General features: G+C 41.5%; 1 protein-coding gene across 1 annotated transcript; it reads right to left on the reverse strand.

Annotated features, from left to right (window-relative positions):
• Window positions 1–8,444: 8,444 nt before the first annotated feature.
• LOC134220982 (uncharacterized) lies at window positions 8,445–17,875 on the reverse strand. Its single transcript, XM_062700151.1, has 8 exons — window positions 17,577–17,875; window positions 17,113–17,317; window positions 14,499–15,594; window positions 9,772–12,043; window positions 9,597–9,711; window positions 9,079–9,326; window positions 8,915–9,011; window positions 8,445–8,847 (listed from the first exon to the last, which is right to left on the reverse strand). The coding sequence occupies exons 1-8, from the start codon at window positions 17,687–17,689 to the stop codon at window positions 8,497–8,499; spliced, it is 4,497 nt and encodes a 1,498-aa protein (XP_062556135.1). The 5' UTR covers window positions 17,690–17,875; the 3' UTR covers window positions 8,445–8,496.
• Window positions 17,876–19,207: the final 1,332 nt, after the last annotated feature.

Below are 19,207 nucleotides of genomic sequence, written 5' to 3' on the forward strand. Positions count from 1 at the left end.
AATGTCCAAAAACACTTGAGCATATTGAACCTTATTCTATCCATCCCTGGAGCAGAATTGTTACATGAAAGGAGAGCAAGCGAGAATTCAATCATCGAAAAGGGCCGATCTATATCATCCCTGTCAGCAAAAGCATCACGTGACACTTGCTTCACCGGCACCGAATCCGGACAAACTTTCTTCGCAAAATCGAGTATCCACCGCGACGAGCTTTCACGATCTTCGTTTACGGACGACGCGTTGCGCATTCTTCTCCCGACGGTCCTCAGAATTTTCATTGAGGTCTCGCGCGATAAACCTTCAACAAAAGTGCGCCAATATCCACGTTTCTTCACTTTGACCAGCTTCTTGAACTGGATCTCGAGCGCGAACAGTTTTGATCATGTTCTTCACGGGGTCGGAAGCATCGAAGAAGTTGAGGATGAGCTCCACGATGCCAGAAAGTGTGAACATTGGAGCGCTCGGAGGTTGTTGTGCTCGCTCTCTATGCTCTCTTTCTGGCTGAGAAATCGCAAAAAATGGGGCATCTGGGATTTTAGATGTCCCCGGAAGCGGTGGAAACTCTCGTTCATCCTGATGTGAAACCACAAAAGTCGAACGTTTTTGATTTCCACCTGCGTTTGATTTCGCCATGTTGGAATGGGGCTCTCTTTGAGGCTGTTTCCTAGGCTTTTTCGAGGGACGCTGGCTTTGTTTTACTCGTTTTCTCGTTGAGCCTTTGAAAACAAAGGCCCCATTTCCAACTTCGGAGTCAGAGCTACCTTGATCGTCCAAAGAAAGAGACGAGTAGATGGTGTCAGATACAACTGGTGAAGCGGCCTTCCTCAGCATTTCGGCGTAGCTACGTCGAGAACGCTGCTGAAGAGAACGCTTCTGGTGGATTCGGTGCTGTATGTACGTCGGGCAAGCTTCAAGAGCATGTGGAGGGCCTTTGTTGCAATAGACACATTTCGGTGGCGTTTTGCACGCGCCATCCACATGCTTCTCTCCGCACGATGCACAGCTAGGTTTATTGCAGCAGTACTGAGCGGTGTGGCCCAGCTGCTTGCAATTAACGCAATTCATCACCTTCGGTACATACAGCCGAACAGGTAGACGGCGAATAAACCCGCTTCTCTCCCTCCTGCGACACCGAATACATTTGCTTGCAATCCAGTATCGCAACAGGAGACAAAGAAGCGTTCTTGAAACGACCGAAACCTTGTTTCAAATCGTCGCATGTCATACTTCCCTCCGTCACCACCCCCGCGATCTCACAAACTGCTGACGGTAAATAGACCTTATATTCGAGAGTGAAAAGCTCACAGGTGGCAATCTCGTTGGCCTGTTGGCGATCACTGACCGTGACACGAAGCTTACTGGACCCAACCAGGTCAATGGTCGTGACAGACTAAAATCGCTTTTCCAGATCTTTGCTGATCTGACTTATATTCAACCGCTTGCCTTTGGGTCGGAAGAAAACAACATACGGCCCACTAGAATCGGGAGGGTAGGCCTTGAGCCGGGGGGTCGTGGGGGAAACATAGGTGTTGGTAGTGTCCATTTTATTTTGACGCAGAGCATCGGAAGCCAACAAGGCATTATATGACGAGGAATACGATGAACCCCCGCCATCATCGCCTTCGCGCATTGCAGACTTTAAATGTCTCGCAGCAGCGAGGCACACACAATTAAACACTTATCACAGGGGAAAAAATAACACAAAAGTAATTAACAAACACACAGGGAAAACGGGGTATCAAATTACGGATTATCAGATCACGACGAGAGAGGGAGAGAGGGAGAGAGAGAGAGAGAGAGAGAGAGAGAGAGAGAGAGAGAGAGAGAGAGAGAGAGAGAGAGAGAGAGAGAGAGAGAGAGAGCGAGAGAGAGCGAGAGAGAGAGCGAGAGAGCGAGAGAGAGAGAGAGAGAGAGAGAGAGAGAGAGAGAGAGAGAGAGAGAGAGAGAGAGAGCGAGAGAGAGAGAGAGAGAGCGAGAGAGAGAGCGAGAGAGAGAGAGAGCGAGAGAGAGAGAGAGAGAGAGAGAGAGAGAGAGAGAGAGAGAGAGAGAGAGAGAGAGAGAGAGAGAGAGAGAGAGAGAGAGAGAGAGAGAGAGAGAGAGAGAGAGAGAGAGAGAGAGAGAGAGAGAGAGAGAGAGAGAGAGAGAGAGAGAGAGAGAGAGAGAGAGAGAGAGAGAGAGAGAGAGAGAGAGAGAGAGAGAGAGAGAGAGAGAGAGAGAGAGAGAGAGAGAGAGAGAGAGAGAGAGAGAGAGAGAGAGAGAGAGAGAGAGAGAGAGAGAGAGAGAGAGAGAGAGAGAGAGAGAGAGAGAGAGAGAGAGAGAGAGAGAGAGAGAGAGAGAGAGAGAGAGAGAGAGAGAGAGAGAGTTTGATGGTGAATCTACTCTTAGAATCAAATTTCGAACGGTTACAATAGTATCTCGGTGGCGAAGAAGGTACACGAAACGTACAGCAGACTTGAAACATCGATGTAGAGGGTTTTTGAGGGCTACTGAAATCCCGGAGTAGTATACCACATCGCCATACATAAAAATCGGTGTGAGAACTTTCGAGCGATCACCGTCCTTAATACCGTCTACAAAATGATATCCCAGATCATCGTCCGTCGTCTGTCACCAAAAGTGAATGAGTTCGTGCGAAGTTATCAAGCCGACTTCGTTGACGGCTGCTCGACAACGGACCAGATCTTTACTGTACGGCAAATTCTTCAAAAATACCGTGAATACCGCGACATAGGACAGTATATACCGCGTAGAGCTATAGAAAATTACGGACGAGAACAGTTTTCCTTGCAAGCTTTCCAGACTGATCAAAGCAACGGTTGATGGTGTGTAAAACTGTATGACGCCGGGGACTAAGACAAGGTGATGAACTTTCGTGCCTGTTGTTCAAAATTGTGGTGTCATGCGGAGAGCCGGGGGTACGATTTTCAACAGATAAAGTCAATTTATGTATTTGTTTCGCGGATGACATGAGCATTGTGAGCCGAACATTTGCAAAAGTGGCAGCTGTACACCTGCCTGAAAAGTGAAGCAACAAAACTTGGACTGGTGGTGAATGCATCGAAGACAAAATATGTGCTTATGGGCGGAACCAAGCGCGACAGGGCCCGTCTGGAAAGCAGTGTTACGATAGACGGGGATACCTTTGAGGAGATCGAGGAAATCGTCTACCTTGGATCCTTGCTAACGGCAATGTAACAATGTTAGTCGTGAAATACGAAAGTGCATCATCTGCGGAAGTCGAGCCAGAAGAAACTGCGGTCAAAAAAGATTCACCACCGCACCAAATGTATCATGCACAAATCGCTGATAAGACCGATAGTCCTCTACGGACACGAAACTTGGACAATGCTCGAGGAGGACTTGCAAGCACTCGAAGTATTCAAGAGACGGGTGCTTGGGACCATCCTTGGCGATGTGCAAGAAGAAGGTGTGTGGCGGCGAAGGATGAACCACGAGCTCGCCCAGTATCCATAAGGTACCTAAAGCCGGAAGGGTACGATTTCAAATAGGTCGATTATTCAAGGGAGTGGGTCTTTTAGTAGGGAGAAGGTATGGATGAGGGGGTCATTTAGTAGAAAGATCATAAGATCGGTGGTTTCTTTACGGACATGAGACTTGGACCTTGCTCGACCTTGGACTTGCAATGCGAGCACTCGAGGTATTCGAAAGTTGTCTGCTTACGACCATATTTGGCGGTGTACACGAGAACGGTGTGTAGCGGCGAATAATGAACCAGGAGCTCGCCCAACTATACAGCGAACCCAGTATCCAGAAGGTAGCTGAAGCTGGAAGAGTGCGATGAACAGGGCACGTTGAAAGAATGGCGAACGGCAACTCTATACAAATGGTTCGCTTCCGACACGTCAGGTTATAATGTGTCCCGGATCAGCTTCCTGGAAGAGTGAGATGGCTTAAGCGCCACTCCAAAGGAGACCATCCACCTGATTTACAAGCTTGCCCGGCTTTGAGACCTTCCGGAGGGGAGGATCAAGGTTACCCTGATTGCGGGAAGGAAGCTGACTTTCCGGCTGTAGAACGGCCACCGTACTTCACGAGAACGAGTAAGATACCCCACTTTAATTCGAATTCAGTATGACCAACTTTGAGATCGAGTGAAGAAATTAACTCTAGAGCGGATTTATCATCACCGGGCCAATTTCAATATTTCCACATCATCACAATACGCATCAAAATAGGGAGTTGTTTACTGGGCTGATAGTTTCCCTTAAACTAATAAACTTACCGAACTCGAAGTAACATGAGACTCAAAAGGACATTAGATAAATATTCATGCAGTAGTAAACCTCTAACTTTCTTCAGTGTTGAAATTCAAATTTATTCTCATGAGAAACACATTTGTACCGTTCGCTCTACCATAAAGCTCTACCACAAAGCTTATGTCGTTTTCGTTTTTGTGGTGTAGCTACACCGGAAAGTGCATAATTTTGCACCACATAAACGAACATTTTCAGTGCAGTCCCAATAAGATTGCGAAAGTATGTGTGACATCGGTCATCTTCCATGCTTCTGTCATATTTGTTTTTGTTCTTGCTGCCTGCTTTGAAATATGTATGTTATTCCAATCATTCTTGTTGGGATTAAATTGAAATTGTATGAATAGTGTCACTCTTATAGACATTTTACTTTTACTATCTCTTTAATTGCACCGATTATCTAAAGCTGAACACAGTACTCACTGTCTGACAGATCATGAAAACGATGCATGATATTTCAAAACGAATCAAATATTGCAAAATTTCACGGCCAATGATTCATTAAGAGCTTCTTTGTTTCTGATGGAAGTATTAAAATATGCAAAAGCATATTCCAATTAATCACAATACAAAACTACAAGTAGATTGATTTTTGGGTTTTCATTGGGAATTCTTGGGCCATTTCAGGTTTTTGAGAAGAATGTTGGATTCTTAGGGAAACGTTTGTTTGTACTAATCTTTAATTTGCTATTATATAACAATGCGGCGAACTTCGGTTCGTAAGAGACATACATTTTTCTTAGCACTCACAAATTAAGTGGAAAGTAAGTTTTCCAGTTTTATAAAATATTGCTTTGCAAAGATATTTATTAAACGAATTAAAAAAGCTCGAATCAGTTTATACATTCTAAGCTCGATTCTAAACTAATCTTGTTATACATGTACATTCGTGATATGCTGATTGAGCTAATAGCCGTTTAAAATTACGCCATTTATTATAATAAATATGATAAAGAGTAACTTGATGCCCATCCACATACATTCAATTTTCAATTCCACTTGTACACGATATTTATTAAGATTAATGGCGTAATCTGAATAGGCTATAACACATCGCCTCATCTATTGAATTTTATTTCTAAGAGGTGACCTGTCAGCCATTTGAACATATGTACTGCGACTTAAACAATCACAAATTATGTTCAATTATGCTAAATATGCTCAACTACGTTTTAAATTCCATGGATTAACCAGCAAAGGCTCAACTAAAAGGTGGCCCATGTAATAAAATGTGAGGTAGCAAAGCAAGACTGTAATTATTGCTATTGAGTCATTAGATTCTATAAGATAATAAAAATTAACAAAATCTCAATAGATCAAAGCTGAATATTCAAAATCTGAAAAGGTTGTAAAAATCCTTTGCAAATACCTAAAACTTGGAATTCAAAAGAGTTTATGGAATGATTCTGCACCTCAAGCTAGTTGATTTTTCCAAAAGATACTTCGAAGAACAAGCTCTGATGTTGGTTCAAAATTTTGGAACTATTTTCAAGTTCCACAAAAAAACTTGTTTATTAGAATAATTTCATGACTAATAATATATTCAAACCGATGGTCAAGGTAACGAAAAATAAAATTTAATAGCAGGAACATGAATTAGTATACAATAGGTACAACTGGTTGAATGTAAGTAATTTCTTTTACCTTGATTCATCGCCTAACTTTTATAAACTAATCGATTAGTAAATGTCCTTCACTGTTTTTAATTATCCTTCTCTTATGACATACATAAAACTACATTTTATTTATTTTGTATTAGATAAATTGAATTAAAACGCGCAATTACCATTCCCACTTTATTAAAAATCTTACTCCAACGCGCACCCGGTACATCAAAACCGAAGCCAAAACAAAACAGAATTTGACAGCAACAAGCACGTGGCATGCGGCTGTATTGGTAACACCACCATTCAAACAAGCTACACTCTCGATTTTATGCGTGCTACACTTTCCGTACGGTGCACGAAAAAGTGGGGTTTGAGTGTAGAGCGAAAACCAAAAACGAACAATTTCAGTGCAGAAAGTGTACACCCGGTGCAGCTACACCGCAAAAACGAAAACGACATTAGTTTCGTACCATAATTTCATTTATTCTCTCTTTCGCTAGGCCTAGTCTATCTTCCCTTCCTCTCTCCTCTACCTTTCCACATTGCGTGGGTCTACTTTCTACATGTGCGTGATTATGCCGTCTCCTTCTCTCTCTTTCTCTCCGTCGACGGCGATCTCGGCAACAGCAGTAGCTGATCTCCTACCAAGCGCGCGTGCAAATAGCCGGGCTACAGACTATTGTATTTCATCCCGCTCATTGACAATGGGATGTTTTCGATTTTGGTGTGCCTTTTACGGTCACAAGGCCATGGACAACGACACAACAAAAAGCATGCAAATATAGTACTCACGACCTAGGATTTACGATGAGCATGGACGGGAGGGCGGCGACGAAAAACGATCACGGCCGTGATGTGATGTCAGCATATGGATTCTCCTCCCTCGCTGATTCGTAGACTTCCGCTAAGCGTGGTGCATACGCTTCGGTGGTCCGTTGGCGCGCAAGACGATAATGCCGCTAGTAAGTCTCGCCGTCGGGACGCTGATGTAGGGCCGCACCGGCCGTGCGCGCGATGACGTCGGCAGATGTGATGATGCGTACGATGGCGTCGATGGATTCTACGCGGACCAAAGCTTTCTTCTCGTCGACGTGGACCGCGACGATCGAACTACGGTTGGTTTGCCTGCCTAAGGCGCGGGAACTTACGGACGCAGCCTTCTTCCGGCCACGTGCACCCCGGGAAAACTTTGCAGCCGATAGGTGGGGTCTAAGAGCGGTCGTAACGAAAGGTGTGATGTCGGCAATAAACCGATGCTGCTACGAATCTGAATTGTTAAATGAAACACCACGCACAATGTTTCTATTATATATTATAATTCAACAAATCTTCGGTGTTCTCTTTACCTTCTAATCTTCGTTTCTACTCGCACTAGTCGCCTACCAGAATTTAATTGCGCTTTATGCTATTGCGCTTCACTACAGAGAAAGGGAAATGAAATTTAGCTAACTACTTTTAAGGGTCCGTCTCATTTGGAGAGTTAAACTTAAAAGTGACAGTTCGAAAATTAAAAAAATAAGAATGGCTGGTGCTACCCAGCAATTCCAATAGGACATCGATGGAAAATGATTCGATATCTGTCAAAAGTAATCTTGCTCTGCGAGCAGGGTTATTTAATAATTATTGAAATGTCACTTTTAAGTTTAATTTCAGTTTAATTATCCAATTGAGACAGACCCTAAAGAATCATGTCACTAAACACCTTTTTCCAACACACCACGGCGCGGTTCACTAAATAAGACCACTCCAGCCTCTTCCACGTATCGTCACAAAGTGAACGATTTGAATCTTGGAATGTCCTCAGATACCGCGCATTATGGTATTGTCCTCGAAATTCGCGAATTCAGACGAAGTCCAATTTGCGAATCGAATCTCAAATTCGATTGTACCCAACCCTTTGAAATAGTGGCATCTCATTCCGAAAGCCGATTCTAGCCAGAAAGCAAGCCTCCTCTCCGAGAAAGGTAGAATGCCGATGTAAGGAAAGGTCAACGTATTCTTTTTTGTTTGACCCGCAGGTCGTTGGCCGCTAATTGATATGCCCAAGGAGTAGCATCATGACGCGATAAGAATATATCGCCATGTGCTTTGGCGCTTGTAGCTGAAACGTGTTGGGAACTCGAAGTATATATTTTTAGCGTGGGTAACTCATATGTTCATTTTGTGCGAGATGTTTTAGCGGTGATTTATTCTAAGATTTATTGTGAAAACGATCAAACCAGTTAAATAAAGAACTAAACTACACATGATAATTACTAAAATCAATATTTCAACGAATATATACAAATTACAAAAGCGTACTTGCTACAAGGTATGAGAAGGCGTGGAGCGACCGGGCTAGGTGGGCGGACCAAGTACAACACAAATTGGGAATGGAAAGATGTTCTAGTTGTAATAAAGTAACCTTTTGATATTGCGCTGGATGCTAGTCCAAGTTTGTGCTATGAATGAGTTTTGTATCATACGCATTTTCGAAGATGCTCAGATTTAAATATAATCTAAAGAATGTCAAAATGTATTCTGAATATAATGTTCTTTTAAGTCCCAATATCGAAACTATTAATTTCGTTCAAAATATAAATTATATTGCTAAAATTCGTAACCATATCTTCTCTCTACATTCCAGATAATACAGCTTGATTAAATTCGCTTACCTTGTCACGTATATATCTCTTATTTTCCTCGATCTCCGTCATTAACCTACTTCTGAGTGCCTGCAAGTTGGGCATGTCACTACAATCGCGAATATTCAACATCGACGAAAAGTAGTGATCCCAAACGGCTTTCCGGAAATACCGTGGCATCCGCGCTTTGATGTTCCAGTTGACGATATCCTTCTGCACTTCCATATATGTTCCGAACAGCATGACATGTGTTGTTCCAGCAACACCATACAGGTCAGGCTGATATGTCCACGGCCTCTTCTCTAGCATTTCAATGCAGGTGAAGCATTCCGTTGTGACGACCTATTTTTAAAAATAAAGTAGTTTTGAAAAGGTTCATTCCAAAAGACACATTTGTTTAGAAAATTACTTTTTTGAATGTTGTATCCCTTGGAAATAGCTTGAGATCAATGGAAACGCCAAAGTCAATCAATTGCACGCATGGTATTCTCGAATCCAAATCAATTCTAATATCGGAGAAAAATCAATTAAAAGCATGGACCAGAATAAATAAAATTTGCAAATAAAACATACGGAGCCATCAAGAGGAAATTGTCTGGTTTTATGTCAGCGTGAATGATTTGACAGCTATGTAGATGATCTATGATAGACAGTATCTGGCTGGTGATGTCCATGGCGATGAATTCATCGACGTTTTTGTTGGTGACTCGTTTCACTACATTGCAGACATCCAGTATATTGCCGAACCGAGAGAAAGGCGACACAAGTATACTGGCATTATTACCCACGATAGCGAAATCGACACTCATCATCCCTGGAAGCTGAAATAAGGAAGTAGATAAAGACAATGCATTAACCTTTTAGAAGCTGATAGTTACGATTCTTATAATTGATGATGCAAATTGTTTATTTGTTAGATTGGCTCTTAGCGCTAATGATAATTGGTTTCAATGAAAATATCGGTAAAGCGATATTTTCATGCCCCCATGTTGCTTAACCAAGTTTTCAAGAGTAGGTAGGTAGGATATTGAAATATATTGCAATTGGCTATTGCCGAAACGATCGAATGCTGAAACTAGCGGCATACTCACAATATCCTCGTTATTGACGCGGCTTCTTAGTTCAAGGCATATGTAATATTCCCAAAGATTAGCCGGGCGCTCCTGTTTCATCGCTACCACTTGCCCAGAGCTGAGATTTTTCGCACTGAAAAGGAAACAATAGATCACAGTCCATAACATCTTACATTTCCTCAAACCAAATTACCTGTAAACCATGCCAAAAGTTCCCTCACCGATCTTCTTCAGAACCGAGAACTCAGTGCCACAAATGTTCACCATCTTGGCTCTCGTTAGTGGTTCAACCTTGTTGACCAACGAGCAAGTGGAAAGCTCCTCGATGTACTTCATAAAATCCAACTGCTCTAGAAAAGCTGCCTGCAGCTTGGGATCAAACGGATCTATTTCGCCAACTTTGGTTTGCCGATAGATGAAGTGCATCGTCTCGTCCGGGTCGGTTTCCTTCTTCACGTACACGTTGTTGGCCGGGTTGAAATGTTCGTCGATTTCGTCCCACCGTTCGACCTTTTCAGTACACGTGGGCTTCGGCACATAGATGCTCTTCCCCAGCTCATCGCTGTCGCCTTCGTCCAGATCAATTACGATTGGGGACTTGAATATCGGCACAGCCGGCATCATGAAACCATCTGGGTCCATCTGTTTTTCAGCCAAGTTGAGCTTTCTCATCTGAACTTCGTTGCGACTGATTTCGAAGTCGATTTCGCGGAGGGGTCTCGCTTCGCCCGGGCTAATGCTTGTGGCCATTTTTGAGGGTGGAATATCGAATTCGGCTGGGAAGCATCCCGGAAGTAATGTGGAATTTTTTACATTATTCATGTTGAGCGAGAAGATCTCCGTGTTTAAATCTTCAGTTGAGGCGCGTTTCGGGGGGGATGGGAAATCTGCCAAGTTTATCGCTCCCATGACGCTTTGTATGATGATTGGCTTAGGCTGAGTTGAGGGATCTCCGGCTTTAAACAGTTGTTGTTTGGAAGCGGGCTCTTTGGGTTCTGGGATTTTAGCTTTCGGTGTTTTCTGGAAGTCGGCCAAATCGAAGAATGATTTTTGTGCCGGTCCTTTGGGAGATGGTGTTTTGGCCAACACTTCGAACAATGAATCATCAGCTTTAGTGGTTTTAAGTGCCGTAGGGCTTTTTGCTACCGTTGGCTGCTTTATCAGGGGTAGAGGAACCGTGTTTGTTCGTTCAGTAGTCATTTTGAAAGACATTATAGAATTGATAGCGAGATCGCGCTGAGGGAGATGAGAAACATTTCTGAAAATAATGTTTGTCGTTCCGGTGGATGTGGCTTCTTCTTGCACCTGAAAGTGAGCATCTTGTTTTAGTTCAACGTTCATCTGTTGTTTGTTTTCTTTATCATCGGGAACAGCCTGAGGCAGATCCATTTTAGATACCAACGGTACATTTGCCATCGTTTCCGTGCTATCAATGTGAATCACGAATGGACTCTCTGTGACGGATTTTAACGGAAATGGTTGCTCTTCTCGAACAGTCGTGAATGGTACATCGTTAGGCTTAGCCACGGCTGAATTAATTATTGATTCAGGAACCTTAAAAACCGAATTATCGCCAGTCTGATGTTTCAAAGTGCTCTCCATGTGCATGTTGGTGAGGTTCTTGACAGCTTGTTTCATGTTTTTGATACCCGGTCGTTCGTCGTCCGAATTGGTCCCTGGCATTGGTGAGATAACTTCGCCTAGAGGTGGTGACGAAACGGAAGATTTTGTACTGCCTGCAACAGATATGGTACTATTCTCAGTGCGTTCCATAATCGTTGATAGTTGTTTAGGTGCATGGGTGATATTTGAGCCAGACGGGGTCAATGCCTCCTGTTCGGCGTTTTCGTCGTTAATTTTGACGGGGTGCATTTGTGCAAGATTTTCATCCTGAATCGGAGGTTCAATCTCGTCGTTCTCGTCAAACGATATATTGGGTCGTCGTATCGCTACATCGGACTTTCTAGTTGGGCACGTTTTTAGTGCCAGTGGGGTACTCTGGCTTTTGACGAACATATTGAACATTTGTGTAGAGCATGACTCGTTCGGATAGTAGCTGTTGGTTTCCTTGTTTTCTGGCGGTTCTTCATCATCGACAAAGATTGGTATTGCAAGTGTTGTTTTAGGCTTAGCAGCAGGTGCGATAAATTCAGGTCGCTCCTGTTCTAATTGCTCATCATCCTCCGGTATTTGACCTTCCAGCGATATTTTTTTCTTTGGACCAGGCTTGATATCTGGTGAATCGATTGGACGGCGTTTGTATATGTCTGACTTTTTGACTGCTCCGGTGTATTTCTCTGCTTCAACACTTGTGGCAGTTGTCAGCACAGATACTCTACTTGAACCGGGCTGCATTGGCATCATACTTATTCTTGGAGGGGCAATGGAAACACGTTTTGTTCGAACAATCGTTTCATCCATATCAACTCGCATCATATCGTCGTCGTGTTTATGGTCAATGTGCCCTGCAGAAATTAAAAAACAAATATTATAATTTAAAGTAATTTACAATAACGTGGGTAACATAAACCTAATCAAGTATTCGGAGCTTCAAAATAATAAATTGATATCTGGGAAAAGGCGTCCAACATAGCTCCGGTCCTCGCAAGTTTATTATAACTTACGATTCCACGGATCTTCTGAAGACAATCGACCTACATAGAAGGGATGCATTTTTAGTTGCTACTGCGCTCTGAGCACTTAACTTAAAAAAAGTAGAAGGTAGTATCAAAGCCACGATCGCAAATTGAACGTAGAATTCCATATAGTGCGATATTAGATGCAAAATTTGATCATCAACATTTTGTGCATGTTTATAAGGGAATGCTAATAAACGAAATGTAGGCAGTTTAATAAAAAGTAAAAATTTCAATACTGATTGGCAAACATATTTTTTTTAAATAATTAAATGCATTGAATCAATTGCTCACAATGATTTTATGAAATCATAGAGAGTTTACTAATTGATTCATACCAAAATATTCAGAATCCGTTGAAAAGGGTAAGAGTTGACTCTTACTTCGTCACCTCCTTCCGTGACGGTCCTAAATTTGAAACTTTGGAATGACTCCTGCGCATAACTGGGCGCGGCCTTGCAATTAGGACCAATGACATGACTATCCTCGGAGATTTCAAATTGAGCACATACGTCGAGATTCCTCTTAAGCGTGCGAGCCTCAGTTAGCACAACAAGAATCTAACTATATCAAGGTTAGATCCAAATATTAGCAACCCAACGATCATCTTTATAACGCCTTCAAAATCGTTTGCAAAGTCGTCTCAAAGATTTTGGCGGTACGTTAACGAACAACGGTTGGAATCTGGATTGCCCTCGACGATGACTGACGGTATGACTGACGGTCCGATTTTCGAGTTGTGAGCGATGAATGGTTCTCCGAACAGCTGATTCAACTCGTGATTCATTCGCCTCCTCCATGTACCGTCCGCCATCTGCACTCCACTATAAATGATACGCAGCACTTTATTTTCGAAAACTGTGCGTTGGTCATCCACGAGCATCGTCTAGATCTTGTGCCCATAGAGGACTACCAGTCTAATGACTGTGAAACGTTTAGTAGATAGTTTGGTACGGCGACGATTCTCGATTCGATCGGAGCGTTTTGCGGAGTCCAAATTACGTACAATTTCATGGCACGATGCGTCTCCGATTTTCTCTGCTAGTATCGTTATCGGAGGTCACCCAAGTACACGAATTCTTCAACCACCTCGATTTCGTCCCCACCGATACAAACTCGTGGTGGGTGGCTTACATTGTCCTCTCTTGAGCATCTGCCTAGCATGTACTTCGTCTTCGACGTATTGATGACTAGTCCGATCCGCTTTGCTTCCCTTTTCAGTCTGATGTAGGTTTCTTCTACCTTCACAACACGGACGGACGGACTTAGTGAAAATCGTACCACTCGAGTCAAACCCTGCCCTTCGTATTACTTCCCCAAAGCGATGTTGAATAGCAAGCGGGCACGAAAGACCATCACTTTTTTTCCTCAACCGTCTAAGACGAATTAAGTACTGTCCATTTAATTCCACCAGTTTTTTTCCTGTTCGGGTGCGCTTCTTATCGATAAGAAATCAATGAGGTGTTGCAAAAATCTCACCTATGCTGCATTCTTCACTTCCACCAACTGTAGCTTGTGTAGCCGATGATTTCGACGTCCCGCAGTGGGCATATCCACAGCTTTTGTAGCAGGTGGCCGCTCGATGCCCGCCTTTCCACACTTTCTGTCCTGTCCACCAGATTTCCTGTAGCGCTACGACGTCGAAGATGCGGGGATATAATCCATCGTAGATTTTCCTGTCGCAACCTTGTGAAACCTAACGACTTGCAATTCCACGTTCCAAGCTTCCAAACGTGATCCTTTATTCGTCGTTATTATTAGGTCGTTGCCGATTGTATCGAGTCGTATTATTTTCTATGTCGTACGTACTGATTGCTTTTAAAGGCGACTTACTGGAGCTGCGAAAACCTCCTGTCTTGTTGGAGAGTCGTCGTGTCAGATCTGTCACTATTGGAACCTATGTGTGTAAAAGCATCTCAACATTGGATTGTTTTCAATTGTGCATAAAAATCATACTTATATAGTGATATTGTAACTTCAAAATACTAATGCTTCCGAGACTATAAGATACAGACAAACAGAAATTCATTTTTATGTTATTATAGAAAACGATGTATTGATTAAAGCGACATTGTTGTAAATTTAATTTTATGTACCGGCTTGTTATACGGTGAGAATGTTCTTCTTGTCCTAAGGAATAATTAATTATGCTATGAATTACTTAAAAAAAAGCATAGAATTTTTTTTGACAATTTTCGGTACATCTCAAACAGACAAAGATTTTCCTATCCACGGATGCATACGAGGCAAACTCATAGACCTTAAAAATTAAATAAAAACTTACGTTTGATTTTGCCATCCTTCCACTTTTGCGATCGTAACTCATCGATTGACACCTCCCTTGCTTCAGCGTAGATTTCCGCGATCGGAGTTTGAATTCCTTCCGTAGCAGTTCCGATGGTGGGATTTTCTGTTTTCAAGTCGTCGCCCGGTTTACATTTGCACTCCCGTACGTGATATGGATGCAAACGGATACTCTCCCCGCTGCCCCAAATGGGATCATACTGCATTGTCATTTTATTTACAATGCCACGACGTTTGAAATATCGATACCCGTGCAGTTCTTCCGGGGAAAAGTCTTGTGTCCCTCCTTGACAGTAGAGACTAAGTTTGTCGTACATGCCGACGCCTGAAGGTTTGTCGTCATCACAAACGGCCACTTCGAACACCGTCTGAGGATAGTTTTTTCGTTTGTGATTCGGGCCCAGTTGGATTCCCCGTGATAAATTGTCCACAATCACTGGAATAGGCTGAAATTCTACCGAATCCTCGGATATTTTAAATGACGGTTCATGCGACGCTCCAAAAAGTGGTCCACGTTTATTTTGTTGGCCTTTGACGTTCGACCAAGGTCCTGGTTCACGAATATTTTCACGATCTCGAGCATGGTCCACCAGGGATCGGATAATTGAATGACTAGAAACAGAAGACTCTGCAGCACCGGTGTAGACTGGCAGTGAAGCATTGGTGTTCATTGAACCATTCGGAATGTTCTCCTGATCCACGGTTCCGGGATTCGCGCTTTTCACCGCAAGCCCAGTCCGAATACTACCGACATGTCGTTTCTTGTGGGCCTTAAGCGACGTGAGGGCGTTTCTCCTTTCGGCCAAAGTGGATTTGAAACTTATTTTCGATGATTCGTCCTTGTGTAGCAATCGTTGTGACATGGAAAAGCCAAACTGACGATGGGCTTGCTCGATGTCCTCCCGGGGTGTGGCTCCTGCGTCCAGACCTTTCCGGAAAACTGCTTCTGCTTGAGCAAAGTTATCTTCCGCATCGTAGTAATAGGCCCAACCAATATACAGCTCAGCACACATTGTTCCAATGCCACGATCGTACAATTCCTGATACAGTTGCTGTGGAGAGCGCTGAGTGTCCATCTGTGAAAAATATTCATGATGAAAATGTTTAAATTTGCAGAAACACCTCACTATAAGAGTAAATAAATCAGTTATCAGTACGGTTACGCATATTCAACCAATCAGTCATAATCTACGTCGATATTTCACAATTCTGCAGAACGATTTATGAGTTTTAACAATTTATGCATCTTTAACTCGACTTGTTTCGATTCAAGGCCCAAATACCTTCGTTACATTCATTCATCTGAACATAAAGTTTTTTTTTTCAATATGATAATTAAGAATGGTTAATTAACTGAAAATAAAAATGTGGCCCCTGGAAAAGCTGCTCTTTTGATGGTATGTCTTGATTGTACGACATTTCGCGGTAAAACATTCCGCGGTTAACCATTTCGCGGTGTACCAGTTCGCGGTCTACCACTTCGCGTTCAGTATCATATCGCGGTATAACATTTCGCGGTTTATATTATTTGGCGGTATACCATTCCACGGTTAGTACTATTTCGCGATGAACTTTTTCGCGGTCAATACTAATTTGCAGGTTTAATTTTACTAATGTTACAGATAGTTCAATAAAGTGTTCTTTAGCTTTGAAAAGCCTTAAAATTCACCTAATCATTGTGTAAAGCGAATAATCATTGAGTTTACACCAGATTTGTATAAATTCAAATTCAAAAAAACAAATATTTTGGGGCAAAACATATTTGCAAATGTAAAGAAGGCGAAACAACACACTTCGCCTTATACCGGGCAACATTTAAACATTTAAAGAAAGCGAAACAAAACATTTTGCTTTATACCGGGCAAATGCGAATATTTAAAGAAGGCGAAACAACATATTTTGCCTTATACCGGGCAAATGCAAACATGTGGAGAAAGCAAAACAACACATTTTGCCTAATACCGGGCAAATGCAAAGATTTAAAGAAGGCAAAACATCACAATTTGTCTTATACCGGGCAAATGCGAACATTTGATGAAGAAAAAACAACACATTTTGCCTTATACCGGACAAATGCGTACATTTAAAGAAGGCAGCACATGATATTTCGTCTAATACCGGCTAACATTTAAGGAAGATACATTTTGCCTTATGAATAATTTACATCTTCTGAGTTCTACCAAAATACCATAGCTTTTTAAATTAAGACAGCGAGCTTTATCATATGATATAGTGCATCTTGATCGCAAAGTTCACAATCTAATTATCATATTTACAATAATGTATATGTCTTTTAGAAATAACATAAAATAATGTGTAAAAGAAAAGAAAAAAATACTAGAAAGGAAAACGCAATGAAAGAAACGGCCATATAAAGAAGAGGAAATTAAGAGTTGTTAGAAAAGAATGGCAAACTATTAAAAGTACAAAAAAAAGTTAGCGAAATTATATATACCGCGAAAAGCAATACCGCCAAATTGTATAAACCGCGAAACAGATTACCGCCATATGATACAGACCGCGAAATGGTACACCGCGAAATGGTTTACCGCGGAATGTTTTACCGCGAAATGTCGGACAACCGTATGTCTTACATATTTCATGCAAAGCTTGATGAATCGATGGTCCTGATGATAACGTTCTTCGATTTCAAATTTCTCGATGCACCGCAAAAGAACCTCATTGCTGCCAGAAAGTTTGCCGTTGCTGAAATCCGTCTGCTCCATCCAGCAGATGTATTCGTACCACGGTTGAAGCGGATCGTCACCTTCATAATTTTCTATACGTTGTTCGTGAACTCTGTAACAAAATTTAGAAATGATGTGTTTGTAAACTTTTATTTTGAATATTGTACAATGTTATAAAATAATTTGATCTCATTTTCAGCAGGATGAGTTGAAGATCAAAGCATTTGCCATACTAGCCCTCTTGTGCTTTATACCACCTTATACTTACCATACCCATTATAATACAGGTAAAATTTACATTTCTAATCTATTATAATTTTGGCCAAACAATATTTTGGAACACCATAGAGTGATAATTTTATTATTCTCACCTTCTTTCCTCGGCCAGTTGGGCCTCCGAAGTCAGGGCAATTTCCAACTGCTCTACATTCCGACCACCGCGTAACGGTTGTATATTTTCCTTTGTTTTTTCGAGGTCTTCCATCACTAATAGCACAAATGAGTGACAACCTTAACACACGTATTAATATCGGCTACTTTGATTGATACAAAAATGGTTTATTGAAGATGTTTATTAGTTTATAAGCTATGCTGATTGATTTTTATTTCGAAATGCGGATGATGGCGGCCGTTGTCCACTTTTGAACTGTTTTGATGTTTGAACATTTTGTTTGCGATGTTTTAAGCATTTCCCGATAATGCCAGGGAGGCCAGATTATTTTTCATGAATCGGTAGTTTGACGTAGAGGCCTCTAGTTTGACGCATCCGAAAATCGGTACACGTAAAAAAAATAACCTTATATGTTATGGCGAAAAACCATTCGAAAATACTTATACTCTTCATTATGCCACCTAATGAGTGATCCCATATCAAAAAGCTAATAACATTCATAAGTTAATGAAAAGTATAAGTTTCCGAATGTATGTGACTAATGCGATGTATAAGTTTTTTCTTATACATGTCATTAAGCGCTTGCTTTGGCAAAAATTTTTTTTTTTTTTTTTAATTTTTTATTAAAGTGTTTTTTTAATTTTAAAATTAAGTTCAACACTAATTTGGCAAAAAAGTATTAGAAATATTAATAATAAACAACATTAATTTTTTTTACGTGTAGGGGTCTATTCAAATATTACGTATCGCCAAAGGGGGGGGGCTGTTAAGTTTTTATTACACTCCAAATAATCTAAACGTTGTTTCCACCTGAATTTTCAGGTACATTTTACATGCACACGTAGCTGCAAATGCTTCAGAAAATTCCGGTGAATTCTATCCAAAACTCAGGTAGAACTTACCTGATTTTCACGTAGAATAAGAATTCTATAAAAAAATCAGGTAAAAGTTACGTGAATTTCAGGTGGAAAAAAATCTACGTGCTTTTTCAGGTGGAAACAACGTGCAGATTTTTTTGGGTGTACACGCAAAAAAAATGTTTTCGGGATTTCGGCACGGAAAATCAAAATCCCGGCCCCATTTAAAATGCACGGGGACCAAAATCCGGCGGAAAATTTTCCCGAGGCCTCGCACCTCGGGAATTTGGTTCGCGGGTTTTTTCCCCATGCATTTTGGCACACGCGATATTTTCGGGATTTGGACACGGAAAATCAAAATCCTGCCCCCCTTTAAAGGCTACTTTAGGGTAAAATTAGCAGTGATTCAAATCGTTCGGGGCTGTCAGTTTGAATATGAATCTGAAACATTCATTTTCCCAGCAGCTGTTCTAGATTCATTTACCAGTTAAATGTCAAAAAAATAAAACTGGTATAACGCTCCGTTCTATTTTCTGCAGATATTTGAACCACGATTGAATCACGAGATTCAAATATTTTCCAATTATTTTGGTGTATGAAAACGTCATTTTATCTACGGATCAATCCACTTTGCAATTACGGCGCCTTTCTTGGCGCCAACATGATGATTTCATTTAATTGAAAATTTGAAAAACGTTAGTACAGTAGCCGTTCGATAACTGCAAAATGTTTACTTTTCAGTTAACGAATGCCG

Source organism: Armigeres subalbatus, chromosome 3, assembly GCF_024139115.2.
Source record: "Armigeres subalbatus isolate Guangzhou_Male chromosome 3, GZ_Asu_2, whole genome shotgun sequence".
Lineage (NCBI taxonomy): Eukaryota > Metazoa > Arthropoda > Insecta > Diptera > Culicidae > Armigeres > Armigeres subalbatus.